At 50.2% G+C, this 21,917-nt stretch overlaps 6 protein-coding genes across 9 annotated transcripts; 5 read left to right on the top strand and 1 right to left on the bottom strand.

Annotated features, from left to right (window-relative positions):
• The first annotated feature begins 628 nt into the window (after window positions 1-628).
• Window positions 629-1,768, top strand: LOC117589671. The gene is made up of 2 exons (XM_034281814.1): window positions 629-1,346; window positions 1,412-1,768. Exons 1-2 carry the CDS (start codon window positions 629-631, stop codon window positions 1,735-1,737), a joined length of 1,044 nt encoding a protein of 347 aa, XP_034137705.1. The 3' UTR covers window positions 1,738-1,768.
• Window positions 1,769-2,583: 815 nt separating this feature from the next.
• On the bottom strand, window positions 2,584-3,802 carry LOC117589610 (wnt inhibitor of Dorsal protein). Its single transcript, XM_034281686.1, has one exon. The coding sequence runs from the start codon at window positions 3,616-3,618 to the stop codon at window positions 2,686-2,688; it is 933 nt and encodes a 310-aa protein (XP_034137577.1). The 5' UTR covers window positions 3,619-3,802; the 3' UTR covers window positions 2,584-2,685.
• Window positions 3,803-5,310: 1,508 nt separating this feature from the next.
• On the top strand, window positions 5,311-8,781 carry LOC117589589 (glutamyl aminopeptidase). Its single transcript, XM_034281655.1, has 7 exons — window positions 5,311-6,610; window positions 6,671-6,768; window positions 6,837-7,154; window positions 7,223-7,341; window positions 7,411-7,496; window positions 7,564-7,969; window positions 8,031-8,781. Exons 1-7 carry the CDS (start codon window positions 5,368-5,370, stop codon window positions 8,677-8,679), a joined length of 2,919 nt encoding a protein of 972 aa, XP_034137546.1. The 5' UTR covers window positions 5,311-5,367; the 3' UTR covers window positions 8,680-8,781.
• A 273-nt stretch (window positions 8,782-9,054) lies between these two features.
• LOC117589590 (glutamyl aminopeptidase) lies at window positions 9,055-12,436 on the top strand. The gene is made up of 6 exons (XM_034281656.1): window positions 9,055-9,277; window positions 9,330-9,685; window positions 9,919-10,063; window positions 10,117-10,650; window positions 10,710-11,650; window positions 11,721-12,436. Exons 1-6 carry the CDS (start codon window positions 9,086-9,088, stop codon window positions 12,385-12,387), a joined length of 2,835 nt encoding a protein of 944 aa, XP_034137547.1. The 5' UTR covers window positions 9,055-9,085; the 3' UTR covers window positions 12,388-12,436.
• Window positions 12,437-12,866: 430 nt separating this feature from the next.
• LOC117589561 (glutamyl aminopeptidase) lies at window positions 12,867-21,805 on the top strand. Of its 4 annotated transcripts, none has more exons than XM_034281599.1 (7): window positions 12,867-12,966; window positions 13,027-13,427; window positions 14,223-14,593; window positions 19,173-20,138; window positions 20,198-20,341; window positions 20,403-20,894; window positions 20,957-21,805. In XM_034281599.1, the coding sequence occupies exons 1-7, from the start codon at window positions 12,957-12,959 to the stop codon at window positions 21,630-21,632; spliced, it is 3,060 nt and encodes a 1,019-aa protein (XP_034137490.1). In that variant the 5' UTR covers window positions 12,867-12,956; the 3' UTR covers window positions 21,633-21,805. The 4 variants fall into 4 exon arrangements, with proteins under 4 accessions (XP_034137490.1, XP_034137487.1, XP_034137488.1 ...); XM_034281596.1 differs by lacking the exons at window positions 12,867-12,966; window positions 13,027-13,427; window positions 14,223-14,593 and adding exons at window positions 14,736-14,849; window positions 17,742-18,148; window positions 18,571-19,060; XM_034281597.1 differs by lacking the exons at window positions 12,867-12,966; window positions 13,027-13,427; window positions 14,223-14,593 and adding exons at window positions 14,739-14,855; window positions 17,742-18,148; window positions 18,571-19,060.
• Window positions 13,630-14,049, top strand: LOC117589562. The gene is made up of 2 exons (XM_034281601.1): window positions 13,630-13,715; window positions 13,779-14,049. Exons 1-2 carry the CDS (start codon window positions 13,688-13,690, stop codon window positions 13,997-13,999), a joined length of 249 nt encoding a protein of 82 aa, XP_034137492.1. The 5' UTR covers window positions 13,630-13,687; the 3' UTR covers window positions 14,000-14,049.
• Window positions 21,806-21,917: the final 112 nt, after the last annotated feature.

Here is a 21,917-nt window from a genome sequence, read left to right as displayed (position 1 = left end):
GTGTCTCCTCCGCTGTCCCTGTGTCCAGAACCAAGTCATGAACCGTTAGCAGGCTACTTAAAGATTCGGTATTATTTATGGCTAATGCTGGCGATGCTCTGGTGTTGGCGGTGGGGCCAGCAGCGGCAATTACAGCTAAAAGAAATCAATGAGCGAGATCAGTGAGAAATTGCGGGCCAGGCCTACTCTAGATATTTTCCTCTTTCGAACTAACACTCGCAGCGGTTCAAGACACAGACTAAGACATCGACATCGACGTGGACATGGACTGGCAATTTAATTGAAGAGGATTCTGTTGTGCAAAATCCAGCACAAGAATCGTGTTCTATCGGTGGTTGGGGGCAGGCAACCTGTTGGCAGCTGTGTCCCCGGCTGGCTGGCTGCTTGTTGTTGCTGCCGTTTCTTGGCTTGGCTGTGCTCAATTCCAATGCCAATTCCAGCAAACAGAATGCACACTCGTCTGGCAGCCACCAGGCTCCGTCCGCTGCTCCAGCCGCTGCTCTTTCTGCTTTCTTCTTAGTTGATAAAACGCTTGGCCACCGCTGTTCGTGCCACATTTTGTGGCTGTCCAGTGCAGCGTGCACACATCGAGCGGAGCAGCAAAATCAACACAGCAGCAGCAGCCGAGATGAGCAGCCTAGTGAGATTCCTTTTGTTGAGTGTACTCTGCACCGCTCTGAGCTGGGCGCAGGAGACCAGCAGCGAGGCGGGGCCTGGCACGGAAGCGGCTCGTGGGCTGGCCAGCAGCTACGAGCCAGAGGATAAGCAGCAGTCACTGCGGAAGAACTCGCACATCTTCATGGGCATCTACAAGAACTACAAGAGCACCTATCTGGGCAACAAGACGACCAGTGAGTACAAGAAGCGACTGAGGGATCGCGTGAGTGCTTCGCAGTTGCCCAACAATGAGGCTGGGGCCGAGGGCCAACAGGAGCAACTGGAGGCTGCAGATGTTCTCGCACAGGAGCTGCGCCAGGAGGCCAATGCGGAGGCCTTGCTGGAGGCACAAACTGGAACGCCCATCTATGATGACAATGAGACGGCGGCGGGCAAGAAGCGACGCAAACGCAAGCGCAAGGATCGCAACAAGAGGCGCGAGGACACGGGCTCAGCAGAGGCGGCAACAGAGAGAGAAAGAGAGACAGAGACGGGGACGGGGACGGGGACAGAGCAGCCAGAGCTGCAGTCGGCGAATGAGAATGAGACCATCAAACGGTACTTTGTGGGACCCGGCCTCAATGTCAGCCTGGACATGAGCAACGACATTATACACGTGAAGCTGGATGGCGAGAATCTCAAGGAGATTATGGCAGCTCGTTGGATGAACACGGATGACAGCGAAGAGGGTGAGTCCGCTGCTAGTCTGGGAGCCAAAGCTCAACCCACTTAAAACCCAATTGACACCTTCTAGGTCGCGGCAAGAAGTACGATATGATTACCAAAGTGCTGCCCCTCTTCATACTGCCGTTCCTCATTCAGTCCGCCATTGTGCCGTTTCTGGTGACGAAGCTTAAGCTGTTGCTGGTCAAGTCAATTTTGGTGGGCAAGCTGGCCATTTTCCTGCTCATTATCTCGGCCATCAAGAACGGCAACAAGATGGTGCAGAGCTACGAGGTTCCATCGTACTGGGCCGGCGAGCCGAGCCGAAGATCCGAGCTGGCAGCTGCCGCCTCCTCAGCAGCGGCCGCCTACAATGGATATCGGGTGGAGGGCAAGCCAGCCGCTTGGATTAGCTAAAAAAGCACAGCTGCTCAGTTAGTACAACCAACTCAAAATGCATTAAGTTTCAGTTATAGGTTCTAAGTCCATTGGAATAAACATATAGACATCGGGGTTGATTGCGTGTTTTTTGCGTTGATTGATTGGTGCGTGGGGGTTTAAAGCAGTGCAAGAAAACAATTCCGGGCAGCGCAGTCGGCGTAAGCACAGCGTAAAAGCTTCGTGTGGTAGTCAAATATTTTAGTGCGTTTGCATGCACACACAACAGACACGAAGTCAAAAACATTTCTTGCTGCTCTGCCGCTGCGGCAGCAGTGCAATTGTGAATGGGCCACATGCGCAGTTGTTTTTGTGCAGCTGCGTCGGTTCGCTGTACATGTGCCGAAAGTACACGAAGTTTTTAAGCTGCGCTGCGCTGCACGACTGCGCTGACTGAAAACTTTTTCTATGCACGCGCAAATTTGCTGCTTAGCTCAGATGAAAGCTCTGCCAGCGCTCAAGCATGCTTGTTTTTGTCAACAAGCTTTGAGCTAGTAAATCGTAATCGAAACCCAGTGGGTGATTCTATTTCTTTCGGAGTCCATGAAATATTCTAATTTATGGCGTCGCAAGTGCTTCTTTCTTTAGTTTTTAGAAAGGCACAAATAGTTTTCAAATTTAAATCTTCTTCGTGTACAGGCACTTTGGCAATCAGCTGAAATGACTTTCACGTGCAGCAAATCAGAAACCATTACAAATGCTCCTATCTGACTAAATAAATCATTCCGACTGACTGTAAAAAGTTTTGTCAAAGAAGTGGTAAATGCAGTTGCACAGTTTCAAGTATGTTTAAATCGTAAATTATGTATTTTTATTGTTGGTATTTTAGGTGGAAATAAATAAACGTTGCAAACAAATAAATTAATTTAAATCTAAGTTTTTCGTGAGGCTTGACCAGCGCCCCAGTCCACAGTCTGCTGCTTGGCTCTAGTAGCAGGTGTACTGACGTTCCAGCTGGACACAAACTTCGCACTGGAGACGGAATCCCCAGACCAGTTTGCAGTTGCAGCGACGCTCGCTGCGCACGTGCTGGGTGCGCACGCGGTAGCCGCAGACGCGGCAGAGCTGCTGGCAGGAGAGGCGCTCCTCCACGGATCCGCTGCCATCCCTAGAGCACTGGCGGCCTCGTGTGCCTGTCCAGCGGCCGCTGGCCTCGGGCTCGCAGTAGTTCGGCGAGTCCTGCATGAAGACGAGCGAGTCGAGGGGAATGTTCTGCCACATGATCTTCAGATTGCTGGCAGTGCTGTCCAGCTGAATGGCATCGTCGTACATCTGCAGCAGATCCTGGGCCACCGCTTCGAATGGTTTCAGCACCTTGACGCACTCCTCCTCGAGGCACTTGCCCTGCGGTCCGGGTTGCTTGCAGCGGCACTCCTGCACCAGGGACTGCTGCAGTAGCGAGCCAATCACCCGCTGATTGTGTGCAGCGGCATCCGAGCCGGCACCAAAGCGCTTCTCATACAGCTCCACGGACTTAGCTGGCTCATGGGCACAGGGCACATTGAGAGCGTTTCCCGTGCAGCCGCAGCCAGCGATGATTCCATTGGCGCAATCTTTGGTCAGCTTGTGCACGATGGAGGCCATGGAGATGGCTGCCACATAGACATCCTCTCGCTCCGGCGTTTCCGTAGCCGGTGCCGTGTGCCGCTTGACAAAGTCCGTGCTGGGGCAGTTCCAACGCTGCCACTTGAAGCTATCCTGGCAGCTGGAGAGCGCCTGCTTCAGTCCCGCACCGGTGATGGCCTCCCACGAGAGCGGCGCCTGGAACTGTGTGTACTGGTAGTAGTTCATGTTCATGGGCTCAATGACACCCGCCGAGGAGCCGGCAATGGCCAGGAATAAATTCAGTATGAAGAACATTTTTTGTGTAGATTCTGTGTTCTGTGTGTGATTTTGTGTGTTGTCTCCGTTGTGTCTCTGGATTGACTGAATGGTTGAGGTTCATGGCTGTTCGCATTTATACCAGGAGCCAATGACAATCCTGGGCCGTACCCGTGGGAAATTCGGGCCTGGCCGAAAAACCGGAAATTTGTCTTGGGTTGGGATTTTGTGGAGAGACAAAAAGTCCCAGCGGCCGGCGCGCACACAAATAACCCACTGGTGGTCCCAAATTGCGGAGCAGCCCAACAGCTCTCATCCGGACAGCTAGCTACCTGCTGCGCTTTGGATCTTTGCTCTCTCGCTCTCTTTGCGACGCTCTCTCAACTTTCCCACGCTTAAGCAGGTAGACGTCATGTGGCGCCCTGACGTGCGCTCATGAATGAAATGTGCCCGAACTCATTCAGTCCGTTCGGTAATTCCCGTTACCCACTGGACAATATCAATGCCCCGATGCGCGCTGCTCGTTGCGCGCTGCCCTGATGATTCGTTAGATCGGGTTTGTTTGGGTTTTGTTTCGGGGATATTTGATCGCACGTTGTTGATCCTGGCCAAGCCAATTATATAACAAAACATATGACAAATAGTTTTTAGTGCTGCTGCTGCTGCTGCTGCTGCTCTCGAGCATATACATATAATTTGGGAAATTAATTGCGCTTTGTGGTAAGCTGTTTTGGGCAGAAGAATACCCCAGGGAAAGGGACAGTACAGAAAAGGACTGTGGCTGTGTTTGGTTTGGTTTGGTTTGGTTTGGTATTTACGCGCAAAAGTTAATACGCACGGATTAGGCCAAATGGCGCTTAATGCCAAAGATAAGAAGTGAAGCGAGATAAGAGGAAAAATAAGATAATTCTGTGAGATAAGAAATGTACTTTGAGGCATGTACCAGCAAAAGCAATGAATAATGAATGGAATTATAATGTAATAAAAATCAATCGAAACCTATCAATTCACTTGTCATATTCGCGGCACTCTAAAGATAATTGCGATAATTATGTTAAAGGAGACAACAACTTTGAGCGTCGATTGCGATGTACTTAGCAGGGAACTGTGCACAGGCAAAGTCATTATAAATATAGTTCCATGAGGTACTTGGGCCAGGCGTTTACGTTTTGCAACAAAATGTGTTGCGGAAATTTGCTTGATTGGGTTTTAACACAATGAAAATACCGTTTGCGCGTCTCTAATTAGGTCGAAAATCGTTTGCGGCACCGGAAAAGGGTTTTTTAGGCCTAAGCGCCGGATAATACAGGGAGAAACAGCACCGCGTAGGTAGGTAGGCTTCAAAATTGCTCAATTGGTCTTCACACATGGACGGGCATTTGTTGGAAACTTTCGGAGCTGAGCACTGGGACTTTCTGGTCTCGGCTCGTCTCGGCTCGGCTCGGCTCAGTAGCCCAGATTGGAAATTCGACTGGAAGCAGGAAAAACGCAACCGATCTTTTTTGGCATTTCTAACTTTAATCAAAGCGATGCCCAGCGCCATGACAGGCCCATAAATTTGTTAACGATCCTCAGCCGACTAATACCCAGTCGATGAGCCGTGCCCGCGATTAGATTAGCAATCAGCAACACACGCGGTATCACACATCACACATGTCCAATTAAGATATAGTGGAGCCACTTGAGGCTCGCCTGCCTGCCAGTTTACCTCGCTCCCAGCCCCATGGGACAAGGCTTAGTAGCGCATTGGATGCGGCCCGTGTTGGATTAGCTTTAGAAAGATCGAGCATGATTGTCACCGCCAAATTGGTGGCCATTGGGCTGAGCCTTGCCCTGACCGCGTTTACCGTTTCCACCATTGTGCTGGCCGTGCAAAAGTCCAGTTTGACGAATGATTTGCGCGAGGCACAGGAGAAACTTGATATGCTGGAGGCGGGTCTGCAAACGACGAGCACGAGCACGGTAGCGCCGCCTGCGAGCCCTACAGCAGCGCCAGGCACCACAGCAGAACCAGAACCCTCAGCAGCGCCAGGCACCACGGCAGCTCCTGCCACCACGGCAGCTCCTGAGCAAAAGATTGACTATCGTCTGCCCAGCCACCTGGAGCCCACACACTACGATTTGTACCTCTTTCCAAACGTGGAGACGGGCGTGTTTGATGGCCAGGAAACGATTAAACTGAACGTGCACGAGGCCACCGATACGATTGTGCTGCACTCGCTCAACCTCAACATTTCCGGCGTGTCCGTGCTGAAGCCGGACTCTTCCAGCGTGGAGGTCTCCGAGATCAGCTTCGATGCGGTGCGAGAGTTTCTGGTGCTGCAGCTGGCCGAGCAGCTGACAGCGGGCACTGAGGTGGAGCTCCATTTGGGCTTCGGTGGCTCCATGGCCAACAAGATTGTGGGCCTGTACAGTTCGTCGTATGTGAAGGCGGATGAGAGTCGCAAGTGGATTGCCACCTCCAAATTCGAGCCCACCTATGCCCGCCAGGCCTTTCCCTGCTTCGATGAGCCAGCGCTGAAGGCCACCTTCCAGATAACCCTCGTGCATCCCGTGGATGGGGATTACCATGCGCTGTCCAACATGAACATCGAGTCGCAGGCCAATCAGGGCGCCTACACGGAGGTCACCTTCGCCAAGAGTGTGCCCATGAGCACGTATCTGGCCTGCTTCATTGTCTCTGACTTTACGGCAAAGTTTGTGGAGGTGGACACCAGGGGCATTGGCGAGACCTTCACCATGGGCGTCTATGCCACGCCCGAGCAGATTGGCAAAGTGGACTTCGCCGTGGAGGTGGGCAAGGGTGTGATTGAGTACTACATCGATTACTTCCAAATTGAGTATCCGCTGCCCAAGCTGGACATGGCAGCCATACCCGACTTTGTCTCCGGCGCCATGGAGCACTGGGGTTTGGTCACCTACCGCGAGACCAGTCTGCTCTACGATGCAGAGACAAGTTCGGCCGCGAACAAGCAGCGCATTGCCTCGGTCATTGCTCACGAGTTTGCTCACATGTGGTTCGGCAATTTGGGTGAGTAAAGTTCAAACTTTGACCCCAACCACAAGCTCATCAGCTTTCGACTCTTTCCAGTAACCATGAATTGGTGGAACGATTTGTGGCTAAACGAGGGCTTTGCCAGCTTTATCGAGTACCTGGGCGTGGACTCTGTCTTTCCCGAGTGGAAAATGGCAAGTTGGCAGGGGAACAACTGGGGGAGTTCCAGTCCAGCTAATGTTTTACCTTTACCTTTCCACAGCGCGATCAATTCATTGTGAGCACTTTGCATGGCGTGTTAACCTTAGACGGCACCTTGGGCTCCCATCCCATCATCCAGACCGTGGAGAATCCAGATCAGATTACGGAAATCTTTGACACCATCACCTACTCGAAGGGTTCCTCGCTGGTGCGCATGGTGGAGGATTTTCTGGGCGAGGCCCTCTTCCGGGAAGCGGTGACCAATTACTTGAATGAATACAAATACACGACGGCGGAGACTTCCAATTTCTTTACGGAAATTGATAAGCTGGGACTGGACCACAATGTGACGGCCATTATGCTGACATGGACAGTGCAGGTGAAGAGCTCAAGGCGCTGCCCAAGGCAAAAATATTTCTAAATATTTGCATGAAACTCACTTTCCAGATGGGTCTGCCAGTTGTCACGGTGGAGCAGCTATCCGACACTGAATACAAATTGACGCAAAAGCGCTTCTTGTCCAATCCCAACGACTATGACGCAGAGCACGAGAGTTCGGAATACAAGTGAGTGCCAGCATAATGAACTTCCAACTGGTATCTGATTGAATTATTTCGCACATACATTACCCACAGCTACCGCTGGACAATACCCATCACATACACCACCAGCGCGGAGTCCAGTGTGCAGCGGGTTTGGTTTTACCATGACCAAAGCGAAGGTAAGTCGAGGCATCTGTATGCGCGGCAGACAGTGCTCCATTTAACGATCTTCTATTCCGTTTGCAGTCATCATAACTCTGCCCGCTGCTGTGCAGTGGATCAAATTGAACGCGGAGCAAGTGGGCTACTATCGGGTCAACTATGCTGCGGCGTTGTGGGAATCGCTGGCCACGCAGCTGGTGGCCACGCCGGGCACCTTCAGCTCGGGCGACCGCGCCTCCCTGCTCAACGATGCCTTTGCGCTGGCTGACTCCACGCAGCTGCCGTACGAGATTGCCTTTGACATGACCAAGTATCTGGACAAGGAGCAGGACTATGTGCCCTGGAGTGTGGCTGCCTCAAAGCTGACATCGCTGAAGCGCACGCTCTACTACACGTCCAGCTACGTGAAGTACAAGAAGTATGCCACGGCGCTGATCGAGCCCATCTACACGGCACTCACGTGGACAGTGGGCGAGGATCACTTGGACAAGTGAGTGGCAAGGGACGATCCCTCTCTGGTGCCTCCATTTACATTCCTCCTTTCTTTTCAGTCGCCTGCGTGTCACTGCCCTGAGTGCCGCCTGTTCGTTGGGCCTCGAGTCCTGCCTCAGCGAGGTGGGCGCACAGTTCAACAGTTGGCTGGCCCAGCCCAATGAGCGACCCAAGCCGGATGTCCGCGAAACCATCTACTACTACGGCATGTTGTCCGTGGGCGATCAGCAGATCTGGGAGCAGGTCTGGCAGCTGTTCGTCGACGAGGCGGATGCCAGCGAGAAGTCCAAGCTGATGTACGGCCTGTCCGCTGTGCAGGAGCCGTGGATACTCCAGCGCTACATTGACCTCGCCTGGAATGAGGATTACGTGCGCGGTCAGGATTACTTCACGTGCCTGACTTACATTGCCTCGAATCCCGTGGGTGAGCCGCTGGTCTGGGAATATGTGCGCGAGAACTGGCAGAAGCTGGTCGACCGCTTCGGACTGAATGAACGTTATTTGGGCAATCTGATACCCTCGATCACGGCTCGCTTCAACACCCAAACGAAGCTCGAGGAGATGGAGTACTTCTTTGAGAAGTATCCCGAGGCAGGAGCTGGCACTGCGGCACGTGTACGTGCCCTCGAAACGGTGAAGAACAATATTGTGTGGCTGGCCGAGAATCTCGAGAGCGTCGACGCCTGGCTGGACGAGCAGCAACTGTAGCTGGCCATTCCCTTGGGTTTTTTTCCTTATGTTTATTAAGTTTTTGGCCATAAAGAACGACCAATGGGAATAAAGATAAGCTCAACATTACAGCTCCATAAATGAGCGCAATTATCCATTTGCCACGATAAGGTGGGGTTTTGTGTGGGGATACGATTTGATTTAATGGCAAAAGTACGAATGCAGATCCACTGACGTGCCCCGTCATGTGGTGGCCATAATCGAACTTATTTTGCCAATTATCGCTGCCTGTACTGAACATAAACTTTGAGGGCAAACCACAATCGGCATTAGTTTTTATAACAGCTAATCGCTGAAGTTGGCGTTGGCGTTGGCTCGGACCGGGGCCGGGGCCGGTATTCTTGGCTGGTAGTTTCAGTCGCTAACGATTGTTGGCATTGCGAGGATGTTCTGGACGCATAATTTGCTGCAAGTGGCACTGGCCTGGGCGGTGGCGGCTTTTGCCACAGCCACTGTGGTGGTGGCCGTGCAAAACGCAAAGTTGGAGGCAAATCTGAGGGATGTGCAGGAAAAGATTGACATATACAAGGAGGTAGATGGGGAGCAGATCAACCAAAGGCACAGACGCGACGATGAGGTGAGTCATCAGAGATATTTCACACAATTTTCAACTACATTTTTATCTCTAGCTTAATTATCGCCTGCCCACGGCACTGCGGCCTGTGCACTACGAACTCTACTGGCATCCGGACCTCGACACAGGCACCTTTACGGGGCAGGAACGAATCACCATTAGTGTGTTGGAGGCCACCAATCAAATAGTTTTGCACGCTTACCTGCTGGATGTGACAAATGTTTATGTTTTGAACCAAGACGCTGTGGAATGGGAACTGGAACTGGAGCGACAGCTGCTGATTATCACGTTAAACACTGAACTGACAGTCGGTTCCAGCATCACTTTGGGTGTGCTCTTCAATGGCAAGATGACCGATAAGCTGGTGGGTTTGTATAGCAGCACCTACAAGTCGGAGGCGGGTGATCAACGGTAAGTCACGTTTTGAGTTTTGCACGCAGCAGACACTGCACGACAGCAGTTACAAGACATTCGCTACATGACAGAAGCTGTAAGACATCTACAAGGGACATCTGCATCTCAAGCAGAGAGCTTTAGACAGAGACCTCTGGCGATGGAAATGTTTACCATTGGCGCCACTGTTTTCCGCTTATGCTTTTTATTTTTTGAATGTAATTTTATTTGAAGAATTTTTATTTTTCCAGTAACATTTCCTCCACACAATTCGAGCCAGTTTATGCCCGTCAGGCCTTCCCCTGCTTCGATGAGCCAGCAATGAAGGCCACCTTTGCCATCACTGTGGTACATCCCACGGGTTCATATCATGCAGTTTCCAACATGAAGCAAACGGTAGGTCCAGCCTTAAGTTAAATACTCTCCAGCTATTAAAACCCTTCCATCAGGACTCCACCTACTTGGGCGAGTACACGGAGGCGGTGTTCGAAACCACCGTATCCATGAGCACCTACCTCGTGTGCATTATTGTTTCCGATTTTGCCTCCGAGTCCACGACTGTCCAAGCCAATGGCATTGGCGAGGACTTTAGCATGGAGGCTTTTGCCACGCCCCATCAGCTGAGCAAGGTGGCATTCGCCTTGGAGTTTGGAGCTGCCGTCACCGAGTATTACATTCAGTACTACAAAGTGCCGTATCCACTGACCAAGCTTGATATGGCTGCCATTCCGGATTTCTCTTCCAATGCCATGGAGCACTGGGGTCTGGTCACATACCGCGAGACTGCACTGCTTTACGACGAGAACTACAGTTCGACGCTCAACAAGCAGTCGATTGCTGCCGTCTTGGCCCACGAGATTGCCCATCAATGGTTCGGTAATCTGGTGACCATGCAATGGTGGAATGACATTTGGCTGAATGAGGGCTTCGCACGCTACATGCAGTATAAGGGAGTGAATGCTGTGTATCCCGATTGGGGAATGGTAGGTGATTCATGGGAAAGCTTTTCGAGACTTATCTACATCTCTAGTCTTCCCTTTAGCTGGAGCAATTCCAAATAATTGCACTGCATCCAGTCATGGTCTATGATGGCAAACTCTCCTCGCACCCTATTGTCCAACAGGTGGAGACACCCGCGGAGATTTCTGCCATTTTCGATACAATCAGCTATGAGAAGGGAGGATCGGTTATCCGCATGCTGGAGACGCTCGTGGGCGCTGATACCTTTGAGCAGGCTGTGACCAATTATTTGGTCAAGTATCAGTACCAAAACACCGTCACGGATGACTTCCTCAGCGAGGTGGCCGCTCTGGTCACTGCCTACGATGTGAAGCTGCTGATGCGCACTTGGACGGAGCAGATGGGCTACCCGGTGCTCAATGTGTCCCGTGCAGAAGCTGGTTTCCGCATCACTCAGCAGCGCTTCCTCTCAAACCAAGCCAGCTATGAGGAGGCGCCGCAGGACAGCGAATTCCAGTACAAATGGAGCGTGCCCATCACCTACACCCTGGACTCTTGGGCGGATAGAGAGACCGGTAGCTTGGTCTTTCCCTATGACCAACCTGCAGCGGACATAGATCTGGTCAGTAAATCCACGGTGCAGTGGATTAAGTTGAATGTCCATCAATTGGGTTACTATCGGGTCAACTATGAGGAGAGTCTGTGGACTGCACTCATCCAGCAATTGATCGCCGATCCATCCCGCTTGGATGTCGCCGATCGTGCGCATCTGTTGAACGATGCCTTTGCCCTGGCCGATGCCAGTCAACTGTCCTACAAGGTGCCACTGGAGATGACCGCCTATCTGGGGCAGGAGCGTGACTTTGTGCCCTGGTATGTGGCAGCGCAGAAGCTCAAGGCGCTGCAACGCAGTCTGATGTTCAACGAGGGCTACGTGTCCTACTTGACCTATGCGAGGACTCTAGTTGAGAGCGTCTACCAGGAAGTGGGCTGGACTGTGGATGCCAACAATCATTTGAATAAGTAGGCATTGTCCCTCAACCTTTTCCTAGGCCAAAAATTCCTCTCTGATGACTAATTTCTCTTCCCTCAGTCGCCTTCGCGTGTCCCTGCTCTCTGCCGCCTGTTCCCTCGGCCTGCCCGACTGCCTGAACCAGGCTGCTCTCCGTTTCAACACCTGGCTGCAGAACCCTACAGCTGCCAACCGGCCAGCGCCCGATCTGCGCGAGATTGTCTACTACTACGGCATGCAGCAGTCGACCAGCGAGTCCAACTGGCAGAAGCTCTTCGAGCTCTTCCTGGCGGAGACGGATGCCAGCGAGAAGCTGAAGCTGATGTACGGTTTGGCGGGTGTGCAGGATGCACAGCTGCTGTTTAGCTTCCTGGAACTGGCCGGAGACGAGAGCATTGTGCGCTCCCAGGATTATTTCACGCTCGTGCAGAACATTGCAGGGAATCCCGTGGGCGAGCCCGTCGTCTGGGATTACTACCGGGAGCAGTGGCCACAGCTGAGCGCTCGCTTTGGGCTGACTAATCGCAACTTTGGGCGATTGATTGCGCAGATTACAAAGAACTTTGCCAGCCAGGTGAAGCTGGAGGAAGTGCAGCAATTCTTTGCCAAATATCCCGAGTCTGGTGCCGGGGCAAACTCGCGCCTGGAGGCGGTGGAGACCATCAAGTACAACATCGAATGGCTGAAGCAGAACACCAATGACATCAGCGACTGGCTGGATGGCACCTCCGTTCCCTTGACCAAGTAAAAACCCATTGTAAACGCGGTCTTTAGAGTACAATAAATAATCATACGTATGTCCAAGTTCATGTTTTAGAGCCAATTGGCAGGCAATTAGCTGGCGAAAAATTGCATAAGAAACGTAACAAAATTTCCGCTCAAGTTCAATAAAATAAAGTTCCAAAATCAAACCATAAATAAAACCAAGAATTTCCTTTATTTGTTTATCCAAGAAATGTGACCAAGCAAATGCTGATGGTCATGCAGGCAATCTAGTGAGCAATCATCCTGGTTCTGTGACTGTCCGGCCATAAACTCCGATGTACAACCGCTGCGAAAATAAAAACATAAATGTCCGTCCGTCTTATGGCCCAGGCATAAACCTAAACCTAAAGACTATTTATCTGGCCATCGTTGGAGCTATATGGCTGTGGCATGTCTAGATATCGTATCGTCCAGCAATCTGGACAAGTTTATCAAGTCCAACTTGTTTGGTCAGATTCGAAGTTTGCATTTAGTTTCCAATTTGGCGCACAGCGCAGTGGAAGCATAATTCGAAAGTTCTCCGCAAAAGTGCAAGGATAAACGACCACAAAAATGGTTGCCTGTGAGTAGTCCAAAGTTTGATAGTTGGTGCGGAGATTATACAACCCAAAAACCCTTTCAGGGCTGACTGTCAAGTTTGTGGCCATCTTTCTGGGTCTGGCTACCACAGCCTTTTGCATTTCCACCATTGTGCTGGCCGTGCAGAACACCGATCTGGAGAATGATCTGCAGGATGCGCTGAACAAGATTGATGCGCTTACAGCGGACACCACTTCCACCTCGACGACTACTACAACAGCCATTCCTGGTGGCACTACGCCCAATCCTGGAGGCACTACACCCAGTGGCGGTGCGACAACGCCTGGCAGCGGTTCGGGTACCACTCCTGGGGGACAGACAAGTCCTGGAGGTGGAACCACTCCTGGAAGTGGCGGAACCACTCCTGGAGGCGGCACAACCCCTGCACCTGGAGTTGATCCTATTTACCCCACACTGCCCACAGGACTTCCCGATCCCGAAGCGGTAAGTAAAGCAACAAAACCCAAGCCCAAACCCAATTGGGAAAGTACAAATTGTGCCCTCCATAAAGTCGGCATTGCCACCAATTCACGTTTTATCATGTGTCCGAACTGGTCAATTGGTCATTTCAAGTGCTTATCGCTGGGGCTAAATGATTGTGCCTTGTTTTTGTTTTATCACATTGAAACACGGTCTTTGGGCGCAGTCAGAATCTCGAGTGTTGGTTCAGTTGAGGCAGTTTAATTGAGTTGTCAAGATCAGAAATGGGCAACTGGTGGCAGAATATAAAGGGTATGCATTGGCAGTAGATGTCACCTAATGGTCAGAAATCATCAATTCTTGTGTGTGTCTTAGACTGGATCACAGCGGAGCGTGTGGCCATATTCTTTGGCCTGCTGTCCACCTGTCTGATTGTGGCTCTTGTGGTGGTGCTGGTGCACCGCGACAATTTGTGGCTGCAGCTGGACGAGGCGCAGCGGAAATTGAATGTGCTCGAGGACTACATACAGAACCATTTAAGGACTGCCTCTGCCGACCAACTATTGAACTCAAGCGAATTCTTAGGTTTATCTTAGTTTAGTTTTCTTTTCGATGGCGTCAATAAACAAATCATTTCACAAGTAAACGAGCTCACAAATGCACTCAAAATCGTATAATGACCGATCAAGCCCATTTATTTTACGATCTGACCAATCAATCCGTATCGTCTGGCCTTATCAGTCATTCGTTTCCTTTATGAAAAATGCTTATTATCGTTGCTGGATATTGAATAATCTTTACAACACCCCCGCTCCCCAGATTCAATGGCGTCTGCCCACCGAGCTGCGGCCCATCAAGTACAAAATCTACATTCATCCCGATCTGCAGACTGGCGGCTGCGAGGGCACCGTCTCCATTCAGTTCCAGCTGAATGCGGTGACCAATCTGATTGTGTTGCATGCCAAGGATCTGAATGTGCACAGCATCAGCATACTCAATATGATGGCTCGCATGCGCATTGCCATTGAGGAGTACTACCTGGATGACACGCGGGAGCTGCTCATGATTAAGCTGAAGGAGGTGCTCAGCATGAACAAGGCGTACACGCTGTCCGCCAGCTTTGACTGCAATCTGGAGAGTCTCACGGGCAGCTATAGAAGCAGCTACACAGATGCGGCAGGAAATCAAAAGTGAGTAGTGAATACCCCTAGTGCATGCTCTTGGAGTTGGGTTGTTGCTTTGCAGCTTTTGTTTCAAGCCGGTCTCAGCTGTTACGGCAAGCTTTCACGCAGTGCGAGCTTTCGCCGCGTGCCCGGCCACAGCTTTGGTCACTGTTGGAAGTTTCAAGCTGAGCGCGACGGTTGTGAATGCGCGTCGCGTCTGTTATTCCCGATCTCATCTCTCGTCGTGCGCGCGCGCGCTGCTCTTTGCCGATTTGAATCACGAGTACGAGTACGATATGGCTGCAGGCAGTAGAGCCAAATGAATAGCTGGACATTAAATTAACAATTAACTCCGACCGCACTGAGATCTCGCGCTGTCACTGTCACAGAAGCTGTAACTGCCGTTGTAACTGTAAATGAAGCGCAGCTGCCGAAAGAGCAGGTGCCAATAAAGCAGGCGACATAGTGCAAAATGTGAAAATAATACGCGTATTTGGAGGGGATTATAACATATACCGTTGGAAGCTACAACGGACCGCTATCATTGTCATTGAACTGTTCCGTTATGTGGCTCTCCGTGTGTTTGCGCTTTGCGTTCTAATTGGGCGCATTGAGGCGGCAACTAATTTTAATATTCGCGCCCGTAATACGAGTATTTTGTATCGTCCATTGAAATGCGGCCACGGAACTCCAATGGAATTCTATGCCAACTTTGACTTTCAACAATGAACACGATAAACAAGAGCCGCCGATAAATAACAACGGGCAGCAGCAGCAGCGGCAGAACACCGCATGGGCATGGGAAAACAGGTTGCAACAGCGCATGCGTCCCATCACCACGGCACCTCCACTACACGTCCTCCTATTCCTCCTCTGTTGCAAACTGGCTTGGAGTCAGTCCCCAGCCTCGTGCATACACATAGTTCACTTGCCGCACAAGTTCTTGGCCTTAAATCGGCCAATACACTCTTGGAGCCAAGATGTTCCGTCCGCCTCAATGGCTGAAGAGTCTTTGGCTCTGTCTCTGCCCGATGGCCGCCTGAGAAATTACTTTCTTCCAAAAGGCAAAACGAAATGGGTCGACATCATTGACTGCCAGCGACTTGTCGTAGTATTTCTCTTCGTCTGCTCTGTCTCTGTCTCTTTCTCATTTCTGGTTTTTGTTTTGTTCTTCCGAACGCGCGGCACACTGGTCAAATATTTTTAATATTTTTTGCTTTTTCATTTTCATTGACACTGATTTCTTTTTTGTTTTGGGCGAAATTTCTAGTTTGTGTTTAATGTGGGAAAAGAACCACCGAAGAATGGTTAGAAAAGTTTGCTTGAATGGGATTTAAGTGCTAATAAGCGGAATCAATGGATATTTAACACCTTTTGAAGTGCGAAATTATTCAAATGTTCATTCAACTTTTAGGAGTTCCAGAAAGCTTTCCTAATTCATTTTCTGATATTTCTTTAGTAATAGCCCATTCAAAATTGATGGATGTAGCTTATGCAACATCCTTGATTGATAAAATTGCGATATTTTGCATTTCAAACCATACAAACTGTGGCAATCATTTTGTTGTCTTTGCCCACTATCTCTCTTTGTGATATTTATTGTCGCTTTTGTTTGATTTTTGTTTAAATATCAGACATTTCAAGCACGTAGACCCGACCTTTGTCATGTGTCACTCCCCATCTCCCATTTGCGGGAGTTGCGGGTTGCTTTTTTTTTGGTTAATTTTTTATCTGGGTTGCACTTGTCACGTAAATGCCAAACGATTTGCATTTGTGCTGCCATCAGATGTGTAGGTGCCGTTTTTGTTTTGTTTCGTGAAAGTTATGACCTTAAAAAAGACGCAGGCACGCGTGTTTCATATAAACATTTTTCAAATTTATAAACACCAAACCATAAACCTAGAATGCTGCTCGAAGTGCATTCAACTGGTTGACTTAGTCATTAGAAGCGAAACTTTTTTGTTTGACAACTGCACGCGTTGGTGGGCGAGCGATCATCATGATGAACACACATACAAGATGCCTATGCATTCTGGTTGATGCGATGAGGCGTGTCAGATTATGCAGCCAGAGATACGAGTACTGGTAATACTCCGCAGCTGCCATTGTCTTTTGATGCTCATAAGGTAGAGTCTCATGAAATTGCTGCGGCGGCGGCGGTGGCTTCGGCTTTGGCTTTGTGTGCGCCTTAATTGAGTCAGCGGCAGAGTCGCTGCATTGCATCATCGTCACCATCATCATCATGGCAGGGCAAGAGACAATTGCCTGGCAGCTGCTACAAATTAGCATATTCTACAGTCTTGAATTCCTCATTTCGCACACAATTTGGTGCAATCTGAAACGAATACTCTGCATAAATAACGAGCACACCTACGAGTAAATGTTTCTCTCGGTTGCATCCCGACATAATTGTCAGTGGAGCTGCATGGGTTTATGGCCAATTCAATTCATCTGCAACTGCTTCCCATGCCACAAATCGGAGTATAGAGACTGCCATAGAGATGATGCCAATAACCTTTGGCATGCATCCGTCAATCAATCGCAACACCAACGCCCCTATAGAAAGTGGCCTGTGGTGGACTCGACGGATCATTGCAACAAACCTGGAGGGGGATTTTTGTAATGCGACTTTGCGGTTAACCAGCTCCAACTCTGAGCTGTGGAATCGTGTTGCTCCAACTATTTGAAGTAACAATTTTCTTGAAATGACCAACTTCATTACGTGACCATGCGAGGGGGCAGAAGTGGCGGCCAGCCTGCCATCTGATTGATCTGCAGCGAGACAAGCTCCAATGCGGAGAGGAATAAGTTGTAACTGATGGACTCTCTCTCTCTCTCTCTCTCTCTCTATCCCCCCCTGTACCGCACCATAAAAAGCTATGAAAATAAACCCGAGTTTGTTTATAAGTAGCTCAGAGATCATAAAAAAAAGTGATGATGGTAACGGCGAGGCATGTAATTCGGTTTCTGCTGTTTATTGCGCTCTCGAATTACCTCCCTGTCGATGACACAATGGGATCGGAGTGCTGGGAGATAAAAATACAGTTAAAAATGTGATTTAAAGCAGAGCAATGCCAGTGACAGCTTCTGACAGTGACAATTTGCGATAGTGCGGGCTTAACATAAAATAAAACCAAGTTCAAAAGTAACATCCACAGCTTTTCGCTTTTCGTAGCTCGTCGTCGCGTCATTCGTCATTCAGTGTGAACGAGTCTTAGAGTTGAAAGCTTAAATTTAATCACCAGAACAAACAGTCAACCGTTGGCATGTATGCAACAAAAAACGTGCGCCCACGCAGCAGCCTCTCCACAGACGACAATCACCGCATCAAGGACACCAATCGGCCGCACAAGGCACCAGGGAACACCATCCTCACTCTGGTCGCCTTCTGTGTGTTCCTGCTGGTGCTGTGCGGCTTCCTGCTGGGCGCACTCGTCTATGTGGGCAAGAATATAGCCGATGAGCACCAGCGACAGCAGGCGGCAAACAGCACGCAGGCGGCACTGAATGGGACCATACGCACTGTCTATGTGGATCGTGATCAGTTGTTGTCCACCAAACCGATTCTGAGTGTTTTTTCAGGTTGGTTCAACATAAAGTCTTGATATACGAGTCGCGAGAAGTTTTTACTAGAATGACGGATATATTTTGTATGGGATATAATGGGTTAACAACAACTATTACAGCCAAAGAACAGCTATTCCAGTGGGAAGCAAAAAGCAGATGAAACAGAGTTAAATACAGAAATAATATCAATTTATTAGATATTATTTGAAGTCAGTTTAGACAACATAATTGTAGCAATATTTAACGAAAATAGAGCACACATCTTCAGCTGTATAAATAAAGGGGTTCGAAGTGGGTTAAGTTCAGTCAGTATATTCGGTATATTTCCGCAAGTCTGGCATGACAAATACCGTATTTCAACGATTGCTCCGCGGTCACACTAATGCTAAAATAAACTAAAACGAATTTTTATAAATTAAATTGCATATTATCGCTAGATAATCGTGCACCCACCACCACTCAAGTGCCTTCCAATACCAAATCACGAGCCATGTCCACCGTCGCGCCCGCCATTAGAGCAGCCAGCAAGGTGTTGCAGAAACTCGGCTACCGGCTGCCAAAGGAAATGAAGCCGAGCAAATACAAGCTGCAACTGCGTCCAGATCTCAACCAGAAGAACTACACAGGCAATATAAGCATCAGCCTGGAGGTACTCGAGCCGATAGCCTTCATACCCGTACACGTGAAGCAGCTGAATGTGAGCACCGTCGATGTGCAGCACTTGGACGAGTCGGGTGCGCCGCTGAAGAGCGTAACGCCAACACTGACGTTCTCCTATCCCGAATTTGAGTACTGGGTCACCGAGTTCGAGAAGCCGCTGGATGTGGGCAACTATACGCTGCGCCTGAACTTTAACGGTTCGCTGACGGATCGCATTACAGGCCTCTATCAGAGCTCCTACTGGGACAAGCTGAAGAATCGCAACAGGTAGCAAAGCTACTAACAACCGACATACCCCCTGCCCCTTGCATGCAACCAATTTAATTAACATAAAATGAGTCTTTTGCCATGTAGTAATTCCTTCCTTGTTGCCTTACAGATGGATTGCCAGCACCAAATTCGAGCCTACGTATGCCCGCTGGGCCTTCCCCTGCTTCGATGAGCCTGCCCTGAAGGCACAGTTCACCATAACCATTGCCCGTCCCAGCGGCGATGAGTATCATGTGCTGTCGAACATGCCCGTGGCCGCGGAGTACATTGATGGAGATCTGACTGAAGTGACGTTCCAGGAGACTGTGCCCATGAGCACATATCTGGCTGCCTTTGTCGTCTCAGACTTTGCCCACAAGACGACAACATCGTCAGTCAATCCTTCCATTGAAGTGCGCACTTTCGCGCCAGCAGCACAAGTGGAGAAGACCCAATATGCTTTGGACATCGGTGTGGGCGTGCTCGACTATTACATTAACTACTTCAACATCTCCTACCCGCTGCCCAAGCTGGATTTGGTTGCCATTCCTGATTTTGTGTCCGGCGCCATGGAGAACTGGGGTCTGGTGACCTTCCGCGAAACGGCACTGCTGTACGATGAGGCCACCAGCTCGAGCGTGAACAAGCAGCGTGTGGCTGTTGTTGTGGCGCATGAACTGGCGCATCAGTGGTTCGGCAATCTCGTCACCATGAACTGGTGGAGTGATCTCTGGCTGAATGAGGGCTTTGCCTCGTTCATTGAGTACAAGGGCACGAAGCACATGCATGCGGACTGGGATATGGACAATCAGTTTGTCATCGAGGAGCTCCATCCAGTGCTGATCATCGACGCCACTTTGGCCTCCCATCCCATTGTTAAATCAATTGAAAGTCCCGCTGAGATTACCGAATATTTCGATACAATTACCTACTCGAAGGGCGCCGCTTTGGTGCGCATGCTGGAGAACCTTGTGGGCGAGGCCAAGTTCAAGAATGGCACAACTCGCTATCTGAAGAATAACATTTACTCCACTGCCACCACGGAGGATTATCTCACAGCCATTGAGGAGGAGGAGGGACTCGAATTTGATGTCAAGTGAGTGTCCGATAGCTGCTGATGCTTTTGCACCCACTAATTGGTTTCCAAACTCACAGACAAATCATGCAAACGTGGACAGAGCAAATGGGTTTGCCAGTTGTCGAGGTGGAGAAGAATGGCAACAGCTACAAGCTCACGCAGAAACGATTCCTGGCCAATGCGGACGATTACGAGGCCAGCGCTGAGGCCTCTTCTTTCAAGTAAGTTTCGGAATAACTCTCTCAGCTTTGCCTCATTGACTCAACGTTTTGTTCTTTGCAGTTACCGCTGGTCCATTCCCATCACCTACACGAGCAGCATCAACAGCGAGGTGCAGTCGCTGATCTTCAATCACAACGACAATGAGGCCAGCATCACGCTGACTGGCGATGCCAGCTGGATCAAGTTCAACAAGGATCAGGTTGGCTACTATCGCGTCAACTATGCGGCCGAGCAGTGGGCTGCACTGACCGCAGCGCTCAAGGCATCGCGGGAGGACTTCAGCACCGCTGATCGTGCACATTTGCTGAACGATGCCAACACCCTGGCCGCTGCTGGACAGTTGAACTATGCCGTGGCCCTCGATCTGAGCACGTATTTGGAGAGCGAACAGGACTATGTGCCCTGGAGTGTTGGCACCTCGTCGCTGGCCTCGCTGCGCAATCGCGTTTACTACACCGATTTGTACAGCAACTTTACCACCTACGCCCGCAAGCTGCTCACGCCCATTGTGGAGAAGGTTACGTTCACCGTTGGCACCAATCATTTGGAGAAGTAAGACAACACGGACAAGACCCCCTGCTACAATTAGAGATTAACTTTTGTGCATTTTGCAGCCGCCTGCGCATCAAGGTTCTGAGCTCCGCCTGCGCCGTGGGACACGTGGCCTCGCTGCAGCAGGCTGTCACGCTGTTCAATCAGTGGTTGGTCGCACCTGAAACACGTCCCAGTCCTGACATTCGGGACGTCGTCTACTACTACGGTCTGCAGCAGGTCAACACGGAAGCCGCCTGGGACCAGGTCTGGCAGCTGTATCTGGCCGAGGCCGATGCACAGGAGAAGGTGCGGCTTATGAACGCCTTGGCTGCCGTCAAGGTGCCATGGCTGTTGCAGCGCTACATCAATCTGGCTGCGGATGAGAGCAACGTGCGTCGCCAGGACTACTTCACGCTGCTGGGCTATGTGTCGGTCAATCCTGTGGGCCAGAGCCTTGTCTGGGATTATGTGCGCGAGCACTGGGAGCAGCTGGTCGAGCGCTTTGGCATCAACGAGCGTACACTGGGTCGTCTGATTCCCACGATCACATCGCGCTTCTACACACAAACGAAGGTCGAGGAGATGCAGCACTTCTTTGAGAAGTATCCCGAAGCAGGAGCTGGCACCGCAGCACGCCAACAGGCACTGGAAACGGTCAAGGCCAACATCAAGTGGCTGTCACTGAACAAGCAGCAAGTGGGCGAATGGTTGGCCAACTACGCGGAACAGTCCACCGTCACCAATAGCATCAAATGATTGAGCCACGGCCAATCCACACTGTAAAATATAATTATGTATAAAAAACAACAACAACCAATGGAATTGAACATAGTCTTACTTTGTAGCCAACCAAAAGCAGCCAGAATGCTTTTCCAAAATGTGAATGAAGAATTGTGAATACACGTATAGATATTTTGAAGAACTAAAAACTGGAGAATTGTGCTGATAATAAGGCAGAGCTACCTATGGCAGGGCAGCGTATATTTAGTTAACTTTCAGTCTGCCAGATGGTTAAACATTTGTGCCGGGCATTACTACGGT

The sequence above is a fragment of the Drosophila guanche genome, unplaced genomic scaffold, assembly GCF_900245975.1.
Source record: "Drosophila guanche unplaced genomic scaffold, DGUA_6, whole genome shotgun sequence".
In the NCBI taxonomy this organism is placed as follows: Eukaryota; Metazoa; Arthropoda; class Insecta; order Diptera; family Drosophilidae; genus Drosophila; species Drosophila guanche.
This window is presented reverse-complemented; position numbering and strand designations above follow the sequence as displayed.